This window comes from Melospiza georgiana, chromosome Z (assembly GCF_028018845.1).
Source record: "Melospiza georgiana isolate bMelGeo1 chromosome Z, bMelGeo1.pri, whole genome shotgun sequence".
NCBI classification, from domain to species: domain Eukaryota; kingdom Metazoa; phylum Chordata; class Aves; order Passeriformes; family Passerellidae; genus Melospiza; species Melospiza georgiana.
In genome coordinates this window covers 64,854,171-64,869,974 of record NC_080465.1, presented here as the reverse complement: position 1 = coordinate 64,869,974, position 15,804 = coordinate 64,854,171, and the positions used below count along the sequence as shown (strand labels likewise).

At 37.5% G+C, this 15,804-nt stretch overlaps 1 protein-coding gene across 2 annotated transcripts in view; it reads right to left on the bottom strand.

The window, feature by feature from the left end:
* The window catches only part of PCSK5 (proprotein convertase subtilisin/kexin type 5), a 229,575-nt gene that overhangs the window by 169,923 nt on the left and 43,848 nt on the right, over positions 1 to 15,804 (bottom strand). For both annotated transcript variants that reach the window (XM_058043218.1, XM_058043217.1), the window contains exon 3: positions 12,688 to 12,801. In XM_058043218.1, coding sequence (XP_057899201.1) covers positions 12,688 to 12,801 — 114 coding nt within the window. The remainder of the gene's footprint in view (positions 1 to 12,687; positions 12,802 to 15,804) is intronic.

Sequence of the window (15,804 nt, the reverse complement as noted above, 5' to 3'; positions counted from 1 at the left end):
CTAGCAGAAGATTTGGAGTATCAGTTTGTACTTTGAATCCATTATGACTCCTTAACATACAGTTTGTTCAAGGAAACATTACTTAGCATTACAATTACAATTTACAATTGCTGAGAATTACAATTACATTGCAATTACTAAGCCTCAAATCTTAAGAGGCTCCACTGTTTACTTGTAGCTCAGGAAAGTTGAAACAGTGTTCTTATATAGCACACTCAAATCTGATGACATTTTGAAAAGTTAGTGGGGCAGAAAGGACAGAGAGCAACAGACACAGTGATATGGATCACTTATGAAGGTGAACCTACTTAAGCAGAGTGTTTATAATATAGTTTTCTATAAAATCATGCAAAAAATTATGCCTATAGCAAGGGTTAAAATGCGAATCTACAGAAAACCAGCAATAGTTAAAAGGATTTAAAATCCTTTTAGGATCTTAAGGTCGACAGTCATCTGCAGCTTCAAAAAGATGCTCTATGAAGCTACATATTATTCTTTGATAGGTAAAGCAGTGGAATAGCAAAAAGTGGGTAAAGACGTTTTTCTTAATGACAGTAGTGATGCTATTTTTGGAACAATGCATGCATGTGCCCAGTATTGAAGTTTTACAGGATATGTTACTGGAGAATAAACACAGAGTTGTTGCTTGTTTTCTTGATACTTCTTGTCTGAAATAAGTAGTGTAAACACAACTTACAGTGATTCTTAACAAGTTAAAGAACCTATTTTATCTGAGAGGGTCAAGACATGACTTGACTGCATCATGCAAATAACTCAAAACAATTATATTTTTGAAGAGGGAATATTTATTTAATCTAGTAAAGAATGGCCTAACAAGGTTAGTACATACTAAGATAAACATGCAACTAAGATTTGTAAGATTTTGAATCATCAAGAAAAGGCTTAATCAAACTAAAGGAGAATTAACCAAAGGAGTTGAGATCCTGATGCTGATTTCTGTGAGACTAATGTAGCTCAATGTCAGGAACTCCTCTGAAGCCTCAGTAAGAAGTATGATATGGGAGAACTAAGCTTTTTTTCTGCTATTTAACTACCTTCAAATAATTTGAGAGGAATATTCAGTTTATGCAGTTGGGTGTGGGCTTAAATATAAGCATATCATGAATAATTCCACTCTGAATACACAAAGAAACATTAATTACTGTGACTAAATCTCAATCAGATATGCTAAGCAAGAATGTCAAAAGTCAAATAGATGATTTTAAAGGTCATCTAGTCAAACTGTACTGCAGTGAACAGGAATCCATTCATCATGCCTTCGGAGAGGCAGCACGCCACTCAAATGCACCTGTCAGTTCACAGATGAGTAGCTGTGGGGATCTAAGTACAGAATTGACATGAGACATCCAAATGAGCTGATTTGTACTTTTCCCCCTTTGGACATCTTGCAGGAATGAGGGCTACAGCCAAGCCGAGATGTGTGGCTAAGGTCATGATGGCCTGCCGATGGAGCGTTGGGTTATCAGATGGAGAATGACCCCTAATGCTGCCATCAGCCAGTGGGGAGAGTGATTGATGCTAAATCATCATCTGTTCTGCTCCACCTTTGCACAAGACCCACAGTCTGTAATCTCTGAGCTACTGTGGACATCTCCTTTACATATAAAGTGGCTGCCCATCACCACCATTTATGATGTAAATTACAGAATATGCAGTCTCACCTTCACTATTGCAGAAAGTGTACATTGGCATTTGAAATCCTGTAGGGCAGAGGATGAGAATACAATCAAGTCTGCAGATAAGTAAATGGGCTTGCTCATCTCCCAAGAGCAGGAGCACCTCTTTGGCTGAGTTCTGCACCTCCAACTGAGTTGGAATATACTCAAGAATACTTATACATAGGACTGTATATATAGTACATGTACAAAGTACAGTTTGCAGGTCTAGTGAATTTATCACCAGTAATCTAAAAGAATCTATAATTTGTTGCTCCAATAAACTGCACTATTGGTGACTCTATGTTTGTGGAAGTTCCTATTGAAGTCCAGCAGACTTACAGCCCTGCAATAACTAATTTCACTGTTTGTGAATCTGCTCTTGTAAGTTCTTATTGAATTCAATCAGAATTATGCTGTTAAATTGATTTTAATCAGAAATGAGGCCCACCCACACCCAGCCTCTCTTATTTCTGAGAACTAGTTGGAAAGCGATGGTGTTTATTTTGTGCCAAAGTTAATGCAACACGGCTCCATTTAAGAGTGGGTGACAACGTTTTTGAAAAGAAGTTGAATAAAATTTTGAAAAAATATTTTAATTATCTCCGGAGCAAAATTTTAGAAGTTTTAGTTGATAAGCATCACTACATAGATACTGATTGTTTTAAAACAAAAAAATTTGGGTTTGTGTGGTTGCTCTGCTATTGATATGAGTCTTCAAGGAAAAAAGATTTCTTAAAAAAAAACAAGAAAAAGTTTTCATTTTATAACATTGAAGTTGTGTAATATAAATATAAATATAAATATAAAAACCAATAAAAATAGATAAAATAAAAATAATAACAAATACTATTGTTTTCTATTAATTCAGCTGAAGAACCATTTCAGTCTTGTTACAGACATCCTCATCAATTCCTCTACAGATAGACGATTTGACATACAACAATCCACAAAACCAACTAATGTAATGACAGGCTTATTAAAACACAAAATTTGGGCCAATTAGCAGCCAATTAATGTTGGCTTGGAGGACACTGGGAAAAATCAACAGAACTTAGAACTATACATTACGTTTAGGAATATGTTTAAATCTGTCCTTGATCTGCAGTGCATTCAGGTGGATGTCTATTGCTAGCCAGGTGTAGGGGATCTGATGCTGTGCCTGTACATGTTGCTGCACACATTCTCAGTAACAATACCATTATGGGTGTAAGAATCCCTGTCTGGGTGGGCTGTTGGGGTCCAGTCCGGCCAGCTATGGACCCCAGCCCACAGGATCTCACATGGGCAAAGGCAAAAGACCAGAAGTGCTGTTCTCCACATGGGGACGAACGTTCTCTGTTTATTGATTTATGAGGAGACACAGGCGATGCGCAGGTAGAAGAGAGAGCATTGTCTCATGGCGGGAGACATTTATCCGGGGGGAATGGGGAGTGGAGGAAGAGGACCACAGCCAATGGGATACCAGTGAGGAGGGGCGTGGCGAGGGACAGACCAGCGGAGAGACCCCCAGAGGGTATTGGGGAGAGGGGTGGGTGAGGGAAAAAACCATGTGATAAGAGAGGAGGAGAACAAACCATGTGATATAACATAAACTATTCAGTGCAATATAAAGACTACTCAGTGCAAATCTCCAATCGCTCAGTGCAACACAACAACTAAATAAACTATTTAATGCAATACAACACACAGGCAGCACTTTATTATTAAAGATCTCTTTTTATTTTTATGAACAGCTGAAACAGCTGTTATTTTCCCTCTATTTAGCCACTTTTCCCCTGTTTAGTCACTTTAACCTTTCATCCTTTGACTTATAGATTGCCAGGATTTAACATGGATACAGTATTTTAAGTGAGAACTTTTCAATACACAGTAAGTACTTTCCTTCTTGTCTCTCTCAACGTAACACATGAATCAAATGAAAAAGTGCATGCAGCATGATTAGAATCTCCTTGCCACCAAAAGGACAAATGGGGAAAATTCACCTCATATGTCATTGCATGCATTCCTTCTAATTGAATTTTCCTGTATGAATCCATTTCCTAGTAGTATCCCTACTGACAAATGCCTACAAGAAAAATAACTTACAATAACTGATAAGTTAGAATTTTTAAATTATTATTATTTTTAAAATCTAAACGCATCTACTGACATGTAAATTGTCCCTGTCCTTCCCCAAAGAACACGACTGCATAAGGAGACCTCTGCTGCTTGGTGCCTGCCTGGAGGCAACATGGGTCATAACCTCCATTCCCCGCATGCTCACACTCGTATTTAGAACTTCTGCATGCCAGGAGATTAGGAGAGATGCATGGCTCAGGCATAGTTTGATTTCTCCTATTAGACCATGGGACAAATCTTGTTTGTGAATCATTCAAATATTGAAAACACTGAAGATATTTTCTAGGCCTTGGCATCGTAACAAACCAAGCTTAAAAAGTGCATTTGGCCACCCATGTAGATTAATTCAGAAGAATAAATACTGAATTAGTCTCAGAATGTGTCTGTGGTTATAGTTTACATAATGCACAATGTGGTCTTTGGGTATCACTGTGTTTGAAGTCCTAAACACAATCAAAGCTGCTTCACATAGTGAGATCAATACTTGCAATTTTTGAATACTGGTGGAGCAGCAGAGGCCAGACAGTGAAAGCAGACCACATCTCATGCCAGTATGAGTGGATTTAAAAGGCAGGAACCTTTCAGAACTTGCTTTCCTCTCACTGGTCACTATCAATGACAATAGGTCAATGTTATGGTGTGTTTGGGCAAACATTTTTAAAGGACAGGCGCAAAGTAGAATAATGCTTTCAATTTCAGAATACTTTTACCCTCTTATATAGTATGCCATCACCAGTCTGGAGTGGGAGCAGATGGAAATTGCAGGAGGAAATTATGTAAAAAGGACAACCACCTAAGAGTAGCAAATAGATCTAATAATTAAATCAAAACTAACAAGATAGCTACCTAAACTGAGGGTCAAGATCCCCAAGAAAGCTGGACCAATCCAACTCCTCAGTGTTGTTAGTGAAAATTTTGATCTATCCTCGTTTAGTTTCTTTTGAGGTATTTGTTGGTGTTTTTTCTTTAGTTAGTTAGGGTTTTTTGTTTGCTTGTTTCTTATTTTGTTTTTTCTCTGTCATTCATAAGAGATGATGCAAAGCATGGAGACAGGATTGAGGAGCTAGGGGCAAAGATACTGTAGGTGGTAGGATGTGAACACAGAGCCTCAAGCTTGTGTGCTGTCTTGGGAAATTTCATCATCAGAAAAGGGTGTTGATTCTCCAGCACCAATTCAGTGGCCTACAAGAATTGGGATTTTTCTTTTCAGAATCATATTTTCTCTAAGCAGACTGACTCCTTACCAAGATGTAAGGGCTGTAACACTTTCTAAGTGGGCTACATTAATTTCTTAATCTGCATTTCAATTCATGAGTAGATGAGGTCCTAGTTAATAAAGGTTATATGGATTTTAGTGCTACAGCAGCTGGTATCATATAAAGCTCATCCAAAAGCATGTGAAAGCTTGCATTTAACAAACTTTCCTCAACAGCTTATTTTCAGCCAGACCAGGAGACTTATAATGAGAAAAAGTGATTCAAACTTCAACCAGGCTATGGAAGAGTTTTTTGTAACTTCAGAAATGCTTTTTCTTTGCTTAACTTATGTTATTTTTTTTCTAAATGGGATTTCTGGCTCCAAATACAATTGTATGACTAGGAGCTGGTATTCATAAAACCCAAACCAGGAGTTTTTTACTCCCAAACAGTAGTTCACTGTTTATTAATAAACTGTCTTTAGTTTATTAATAGAGAAGACACAGGAGAGGGAAAACCCTATGATACACTTCATATTTAGTCTATCATATATCTGCTGGTCATTAAGCGACTGTATTTATACTACATGGGTTTAATATAGTTTCAAACTGTTTTGAAAACTGAAAAAAACTTACTTTTTTTGTTAGAAAGTCACATAAAAATCAATGAATACAGGAAAGATGCTTAGATAGCATGCTATTCATGATTTAGTGAACTCTATCACTATAGAAAGGGTAAGACAAAAGTAGTATTAATACCTTAAACAATTCACACTTTAATCTCTTGGGGATATCTGAGGCTTTTCATTCCTGCACATTTCCTCTCCCTGACCACATTCTTTTCTGCTGTTAGCTGGAAATGAGTTCATTTTGAAACAGCCAGTTCTACAGAATTTATAATCTCAGCAAAAGAGTAAACATAGATACTGCCTATATTGCTCTACACACTAGAATTGGAGTATTTTTCAAAGAACTCTACCTGCCTCTCCTTGAGGAGACTTGAGGTCCTGCTCTGTCAGTGTTCTGTACAAAATGCTTACTTAATTTATTCAGATTAATTTTCATCAAAACTTATTAGAAGTCATGCAGATATGCAAACAGCTGCTGGACTTCTTTCCAAAATGGTGCTGATAGAATTTGTGTACTGGTAGTCTCTCCTGCTATCTGCTCTTTGTTGGTTGGGAAGAAAACCCTATCCACAGGGCTAGAGTAGCAGAAGTAATGCACAGCAGATATTTCACTACATCAGAATTATCTAAAAGTAATGCCAAGGGTGACCTACATTTAATGAAGTAGTGCAGAATGCACTTTATTGGAGTGTCTGTCCTCAGTGCATTTGCTTCCTCTGTTATTGGGGGAGGGGGGGTGGTTTCCATCTGCTTTGTGGGTTTTTTTAAAACATGGACAAAAAATGAGCATAAATTAATGCTGAAAAAGGCTCAGCAAGAGCTAAGGCGCTCTGCAAACTGGTAATTTTAGTCACAACATTTGCTCATGTGATATAAAGGAAGACACAATTGAACATAGATGCTGGAATCTGGAAAGCTGGAGTTTTGATGACCTCACTCCATGGGCTCTATATGGAATGTGTCTTCAGTTAAAATGGGCATACTGATTTTTAATGACCAGTACAAGACGTAACATTCTAGAGCCAAATATTGTTCTCCAGTTTCTTCTTTGACACAGATCAAGCTCTCCTCAAAGAATCATGGAATATCTCAGGTTGGAAGGAACCCACAAGAATTATTAAATTCAACTTCCTGCCCTCGCAATAGTACCTAAATCATATGATCAAAAGCATTATTCACACTCTCCTTGATCCTATGTACTGAACAGTTAGGAAATTGCCTTACACTTGCATAATACTTAATTTTTGCCTCCTGACAATATAATAAGTGTTTGCATCAGAAATTCCTAGAAGTCTCATAGGTTTATGAGTATGCTTCTGATAAGGGCAAAATTACCATGTCACACTATTTAATTTCTTATCAATCAGACCACAAGACAGGCAAGCCTCTGAATTAATTCTACATTGTCGTTGCGTATTTTGGTAATTTTGGAATTCCTGATGCTTGTTCTTTAGGTGAAATAATGTATAAAATATTAGTTAAGTAGATACACCTTTCCGAAGTATCTGCAATTTTAGTATGTGAACAACAGCAAAACAAGATATAAAGTTTGAAACAAATCAGTATTTTTTCTATTAATTAAATTACCTCTCCTTTTTTTTAGTAAATTAATAGAGTACTCAGTACTGTGTGGCATAAGAAATTGTTTTGCTATTTGGCATTACATAATTTTGATTTTTAAAATTCTGAAAAGCAGATAGTTAACTAAGCAGCTGCTCCTGAAAACTGCTCTTAGAAAGCAATAATTCCTTCTCCTTTGTAAAGAGGAAAAATGTACTTCCAGGAAATTACGCATCTCTGTTTATATCAATGGTTTTCCTGCGGAAGTGCAATGTAAGATAAAAACTGAAATCTAGCAGAATGTGTCCCAGTATGACATACAAAAGCTAAAATCAGATATTTATCAAATATTGTTAGAAATTCAGCAAAGGTTTTGAGGCATTATCATTTCTTTACTAACTGCAAAAACTACTCAGAAAAAGGCAGTGCAGAAAAACACAGTATTATACACAAGTGATATTTCACGAAGAACATTATACAAACAAGTACCTACAGTTTCTTAATGTAACTCAGTTGCTGCTTATAAAAAAAAAAATCATGTCAAATAAATTCCATAAAGATAAGAGTGGATGCTCTGCCTCTGAAGATACAATCATAGTAGTAAGTAGGCAGAAAAATGTGTGCTTTTGCTATATGATGTATTACCAAATCTTTGACACACAGGAAAAGCTCTCCCAAAGCAAGCATGGAAAGAATTTTGGTATTGCTTCTTCTTGCTTCAGCAAAAATGCTGGCACAACCCCCAGAAGGTGCTGGCTTCCATTTTTTGTTTTCTGGGCATTTCCAGGTGTGCTTATCCAGGAGAACTATATCCCAAAGGAACAAACCAAGAAGCCTATCTAGTCTGTTCTGCCTTCAAACTATTTGCTAATCTTGCTAAACTATCTGCATTCATAATCTCTTTTCAGCAGGCATGGATAAATCCACTTCTACAGGCTTTTTGATTTACCTAAAGTGTTTCCAAAAGGAAATTAATTCAGGTCAAATTCTGAATTACTTGATTTCATGTTATTGTTCTGCCTTGTCCACACAGAACAACAAAATATGTGTTTCCACAGGCAGATTTGCAAAGTAATGTGTGGCAGGCAGAGGGTTCTTTTGAGCAGCACTTCTGCTGAAGTTAAGCCACAGATCATCTTCTGAATTTTACAGAACACCAAAAGCTTGATCTTCTCAGGCAATAAAACCCAAAAATATGAAAGTGCATTCAACAACCAAACCAAGTTACAAAATATTCAAAACACTTTCAAGCATGCAGTGCCAACTCAGAAAGAACAACCATTTGGCTTCCACTGCGCAGATGAAAGGAGAGAACAGTACTTGGGAGGGCAATAAAAAGAGTGAGGCTTTTCCTTAGTTCTCAAACAAACTTTTAGGAGGTCGTAAAGGAGAGTGACATGTATTCATTTGCTGCGGTGTTAGCATATGGCAGGTAAAATTCAAGGAAAACTCAAGGAAATTCTTCCTTGAGTTCTGCCTCCCTGTACCTGGGCCAGCACTCAGACCTACTGTGACCTCTCCTTCTCCCTTGGCTTCTTTCCAGTCCATCTTATCAGGCTTCTGTGACTCCTTCCTTTGTCCCTCTCACTCCTTTCACAGTCCCATCCACCACAGGTGTCCTCATTGAGAACAAGGCCAGGGAAGTAAAATCTTTTTCTCTGCTCTGCCACTTGCTTGAGTTGGGAGGAGAGGCACAAGGTAAGCCAACTCCCTACAGATGTCATGAGCAGCACAAGGGAGGCAACCCACCTGTGAGCAGCACAAGGGAGGCAACCCACCTGTCTAACTCGTCACCTCCACCTTATTTCATGGCTACAGGACCTTTGCAAACTCACATTACTCACTACCGATAAAGGTTTATTAGTCCTGCTCTGGCTGCCATCCAGAGTCAACTACACTGTATCAGAGCAGAAGGGTCTGTCCCTCCCTGTGAATGAACAGCTCACCTGGGATCTCACAACTATAACTGGAGAGCACTATGTAGCATACTGGAGGAATTTTCTAAAGAAATGAGGTAACTGGCTTCACCAGACACTTCATTGAAGCTCAAAGCAATGCATGCTTCACAATCCCCACTGAAAGTGAAAAGTAAGCAATTTTCCCTAGGTTTTGGTTTCAGCATTAGAGCTCAAGCAACAAGCCCTACATGCAAGTAATTCAGTACATACCAGCTTGTGTGGCTTGCTCTCAATAGCGGTATAAAGTACATTTCGCCTGTTTACATCAGAAATGCTACAGTGCAAATATACCAAAAAATGTGATGGTTGATGACCAATAAATACTGACTGATGAGGCTTCTCAGCAAATCTTTTACCTTCAACAACTTTCTAAAAACCCTATTGTTGCACAATTATACATGTAGAGTCTATCACTCTACTTCTGTAATTGCACAACAATAGCTGTTTGGTTCAATAACTTACTTTATTATTATTCACCAAGTAACTGGTAAATGTTCGTTTCCACTATGGCTCAGTCGCATGGTTTTACTGTGCCTTGCTGCTATAATCCTCTTCCACCCTGAACACCTAAAACACCTCACACTTGTTGATCTGCTTCTCCTTTCACTCCAGTTCTGTGAAAACCCCACAGAACTAGGTCTCATAACCTGTTAGAGAAACAGCACAGCCAAGCACTGTATGTTTTCTTAGGTTTACCAGCTTCTATTTGAGTATGTTTTCAGAAGTTAAAAAAAAAAACAACAGTGTTTTCATTATGCTTATCCAAAATGTTTTTCTTATTTTTAAAAACCCCATCCAGTGGAGCCCATCATCACAGCAGAGGTAAACTACAACTGTAGAAATCTGTGCCTCTATGCCTGTGTGATTCCAGTTTCAGCCTAACACTATGGAGCTGTTCTTGAAGTTGGGAACAAAAAGAAATGGTCAACAACAGTACTCTGACTGAAATCTACCAAAGTTATTTATATTAACCACAACTTTGCATGTATTTCTATTTTTTAAATATATTTACTTCCTCTCTTTTTTAAACATGTATTAATATATTTACATTCTATAGTTTCCTCTGCAGATTAGATAAAGAAATTCATTTAAATAACTGGCAGGTACAGTGAAATTGATTAGGCACAAAGTCACCTCAGTCATTCTGCTTATTGTTAGCTCCAAGTTGAAAAAAATACGGAACAACTGACTCCAACCTCTTTCAGCCAAAATCGCCAAACTGACTGTATATAGTTCATCCAGCTACTGGCTAAAAGGTTATTTTGTCAACACCAGTGGAAGAGAAGAAATTTATTAGATTTAACATGATGGTACAAAGGTAGCTGAGCTCTGGGACTGGCAAAAATTTTGAAGAGGATGCTAACTAGTGATTTTTTTTTTCCTTTGATATCAGTCCATTCTGAGCAAACTGGACCTGATTCTGTAGGGCACTTTGAGTATCAGTTGGATTAGTTACGTTTCATATGCTAATTAGTCTATAAAAATATTCTATTTTACTCTTAAGCACAGATGCCTGAAGATTCAGAAGTTATGCTAAAGATGGTTGGGTTTTGTTCAACTTTCCTTGCTTTGAGGGAGGGAAGTCAGAAGAAAATAACCTTTTCTTTCTCTTAAGTGCTGTGATGGCTCAAAAGAGAAAGAATGCCTGATTCTCTTGTAACTTCTTGCCATGGATAACACACAAAAATAAATAAATTTATTATTTCTAGCCTAGAAAATGAAAATTACAAGAAGTGGTACTTGTGAAGAAAAACCTTGGAGAGGAAAAACATTAATCAGGTATGGCTTGACAAAGTCTTTGAATAACAGGACTTCTGTCAATAAATCTGAACTGCACTTATGGCCTTGTTAGAAATTGTGCCAGTTCAATGGGCAAAGGTATCAGTCTTAGCCCACAACAAAGTTACTTATTAATCAAAATACAACCCTCTATATGATAGTTTACTTATTACTTTCTCAAGAAATTACTCAAGAGTAATTTCTTGTTACTCTTACTACTTTCTCAACAACATGTCTGCAGCCAGTAACCTAAAAACCTCTTCCAGCATAGCAAAGACTGAAACCATTAACCAACCTTGAACTCATTTTTTCCCCTTCATCTTATAAAGCTAAGAAAGATTAACAAAAGCAGCTATGGTAACAATCATAAACACAGTCATATGAGGATATCTTTTATGTCTCAAGTCAGTCCTAAAGTCAATCCACTCACATATTTTTAGCTATTCACCCTGATGAGATAGCATGTTCACTAATACTTTACTCATCTCTTCCAACAAAATGTCATCAAACCACTATCACTAGTGATGTTGCAAATACACAGAGTTATCAGTGTATGTAAATGCAATCAGTCAGGAATGGTCTCTTCCCAGAAGGTTTGAAATTAAGGATTTTTTTTCCACTGGGACAGAAATGAGGAATTATGAAAGTTGTACAAAAAAACAGTGAAGTCCATTTGATACTCTAAAGTCTGTTCAGTGTTACACTGGCAATTCTGGCACAGCTGTGGGTAGTGTGGCTAGACAACACAACTATTTTTTAAATAGGGACTGCTATCTTCCTGATAAAATTAGAGGCAACTGCTGTAATTATCTATTATCAGAGCACCTGTCCTATGAAGAAAGACTGAGAGAATTAAGCTTGTTTTTCCTGGGAAGGTTCCAGGGAGACCTTACTGCAGCCTTTCAATATTTGTAGGGGGATCACTAAGAAAAATGAGGACAAACTTTTTAGCAGCAGCTGTTGCTATAGGACAAGGGGAAATGGCTTTAAACCAAATGAGGGTTGATTCAGGCTAGATATAAGGAAGAAATTGTTTACAAGAAGAGTTGTAAAATTCTGGACTGGGTAACCCAGAGATCTGGTTATAGATAGGTGCCCTATCACTGGAAACATTCAAGCTCAGGTCGAATGTGGCTCTGAGCAACTTGATCTAGCTTAAGATGCCTCCTGCTCATTGAAAGGTGGTTGGACTAGAAGGCCTTTAAAGGTCTCTTTCATCCCAAACCATTCTGTAATGCTAAGGTTTTCACCTGGCAAAAATGAGGATGTTTTTTAAAACATCATAAGTACAAAGTTTCCCTCCAGACTTTAACTGTGATTTTACTAGGAAAAAAAAAAAACCAAACTTTTTTTTTTTGAAAAATACAACTTCTGCCAGACAGGAAATGAATGGTCAGTGCTGGTGGATTTCTTCTGTTTCAGGGCAAAATACATTTATGTTGGGGACAGTGAATTATGTATTAAATACAAGTGGGTTCTCACACGTTGTGGCTAAGTTCTTCCATTCTCATTGTTTATTTATCCTCAAGTAAGTAAGATATCTTTCCATAGGAATAATTAATGAATAAATGCATCAGTAAATGTTCCTACCGCACGGCTCACCACAAATTCTTTTTAATACTTCTAAGGAGTTAACAGACATTTATTAGCTACATAATAATCCGCAAATCTGCTTTTTCTGAACATACTCTTCCTCCCCTTTTCATAAAATCAAACCAGACAACTAAACATTAGCATTAAACGGAGTCAATGACCCTACATGTACTTACCATGTACCACATGCTTGGCCACTTGGGATCATTGAAATAAGTGGATTGGGTACCGCCAGGCTTATAATCCCTCTTTATCCTTCTTTTAACCACCTGCTGTTGTATCCACTCCACCTGCCAACCAGGAAAACATACGGAGAATGTTACGGTTCTGTGGAGATTATCAAGAAATGTGCAAAAACTTGGGATTGTTCTCATTACCACACTCCAAGGCATATTTCATATTAAAGAGTTCATTTTGGCAGTAGAAATTGTGCAGATCATCTTGAAATACTGTTCACTAAGGAATACATTCAATTTAGCTAGCATTACAAATCTACCCAAACAGTTGCTTAAATACCCTGCTAGAAGGACTTCATTGGGTATTACCTTTTAAGTACTATTATTTTTCCAATTTTTCTTTCCCAGATTGACTCTTCTCTTGAATTTTTAAAAACTCCTACACAAAATCTAACAGCATATTACAATGAAGAATTAAGTGCATTTCTAAAAGGATGAGTTTGTTTTTATTTCTATCTTTCTCTTCCAGAAAACAAAAACATTAAAAACTACATTCAAAAGTTTTGCTTTTAGACCAATATATAAATCATCTTCACCACTCAGAGAGAAAAAACTCCCCCCAGAATTAAATTTCATTTTAAGTAAAGTGTCGAGATTGTCCCAGAGAGGCACTCTGGAATTTTATTTTACTAAGCACTCCCCTGTGAGAAACAGGATACTGGATACTGAGCAATAGCGTGATACTGAGCAACAGCTCTAATTAAAACAAACACAAAAATGAGCTTGAAACAGGAAAAGAAATTTAGGGGTTAAAAATCCGAAAGTTATTTTTGTGTGTCTGACACCTCTTCAAAGATTCATGACACATCCAAAGGAAGGCAACACCAAAAGTGACATCAACCTTAGATCAGAGGGGACTCTGCAGCTATTTCTGTATTAGCTATTCTAAAAGGAAGCTAGTTTCAATAAATGTCAATAATATTAACTAACCACAGAAAAAGCCCATGCTATATTCAGACACATCTAGCAGCTTATATATTTATGCTGAATTGTTTCAAGGGATATAGCTACAAAAATTAATTCACATCTCTCCAAGTAAGACAGTCGTCTTCTCCTAGCAGCCAACTTTGCACCTTTTATTTGCGATATTTGAATATCTGTGTATGCACACAAACATAAAAATATATCAAAGAAGTTACTTTCAGCTCATGTATTTGTCACTGGTCAGAGACAGTATTAATATTTTTCTTTAGCAGGCTAATCTCTGTACTGTGCATTCACAGCAGAACTTCAAATCCTTAGGTAGAACATACCATAGCATTCTGGCCTCTACTTCTTGGTCAGAAAAACATGGAGAAAGACATGTCTGAATTTGTCCAGAGAGGATTCTTACAGCAGTCCTTATAGAGACTGGATGGTTTTCATGGTTTTCTTCATAAAGAAGAAATTAAATTTTCTCCTTCCCAAGAACTAACTTCAGGATCAAAAGTATTCTTCTAGAGGCTGAATTATGCAGCCTAAGAACACAGACTGTTGGGTAGAACTGACACTGAAACTCGTTTCTCTGTTAAATCTTTTAGGAACAATCATTAGTCGCTTTCTGGTTCTATGAGAACGGAGAAATTTGACATTGTTTCTCTCTTGCTTATTTCCCCTCTTCCAATACCATTTGAAATTCCCCACAACATGACAAGAGCTAACTGCTCCCTTCAGATCTGACTGAATCCAGGTGTCCTATGCAAGAGGTGACAGCTAATTGGTCTCAGGCTGTTGGATGTAACAGAGACTGGAGGCCTGTAGGGTACACAAAGCATGTCTGAGCAAAGGCCAAAGAAAGTCAAATCAAAAGACTTTGGTAGGCACTAAGTCTAATGGCTGCTTTAAGCTGGGATCAACAAGACTCTCTAACTACCTCTCTCCTCCATGAAAAAGACTGATTTCTAATAATGAACTGAATAATGAACTCTGTTCTCCTGACCTTTGCTGCTAATATATGCTTTCTTTTCCAGACCCTCACAACAGCAGCTCGTTGATCTTCAAAACTTCTCTTTTTTCAGGTAGCCCATGCCTACCAACACATAAAAAAACAAAGAGACTGGCATCCTATGTACTGTTTAGTCTCTGACTCCCCACCTGCCTGGACTGCCACAGACAATGGGATTTACTCCTTCCATTACTATTATTTAGTTGTCATTAACAAAAAAGCTTCAATAGGTCTGAAAAATCAACCATTCCTTTCGGGGCTTACACAGATCCACCTTCGAAGTCTCATTATGAGATTTGGGTCTCAGTGCTAGAAACACGTTCAGCTGACTGAGGTCTGAAGGTTCTATGCTGCAAGAATATTTACTGTTATCTTGATTTGCCCTTTGCTGAAGGGATTAACTACATGAGTATGTTAACCACCCTGAGAAAGTTGTAAGTCAACAAATTTCAACATTTTACAGGCCAAAACCACACAGAGCACACCACGCCACGCTTGGTAACTTCTATCTTGAGTCTGCAGGGAGGAATTAAATCTAGCACAAACAGAATCTAAGGATCTGATAGTGCTGCAGAAGTGTCCAAAAAGACAAACCAATGAGACAGACTCAGCTGAAGCGGATTAAACCTTCTGCCACTGCTGCCTTTAGTTTAGATGCATGAACATTAATGAAAGAACTCACCAACACTACTATTGCCTAGAGGAGCCATAAATCAGAGACCCAGGACATCTAATTTGGCATCAGGGACTCTCACATGTCAAGGTTTCTATAGGAACTACAACGAGCAACTGTGAGAAGTTTTGGAAAAACACCCTTACTTTTTAATGGAGCCAAAGAAGTAAACATATTCCTGAAGCCTGCGCAACACACAGGTTAAAGAAGAACTTCAGCAACCTAATGCCATTTCCATATGGATAAAATGAAAGGAGTTTTCCTGACTAGACAAACTCTTAGCCAAACTCTCTACTCATTCACTGTGACGTTATCTCCATTGATTACTGCCTATTCAGTGACAAATATCTGCTGATCAATAAAAAGTTTTAAATATAAAGGCAGCATAGTACTGGTGGAGACTGGTGTATGCATTGCTGCCTCAAAAAAAGCCCAAATTATTTATTTTCTCTATTTAATT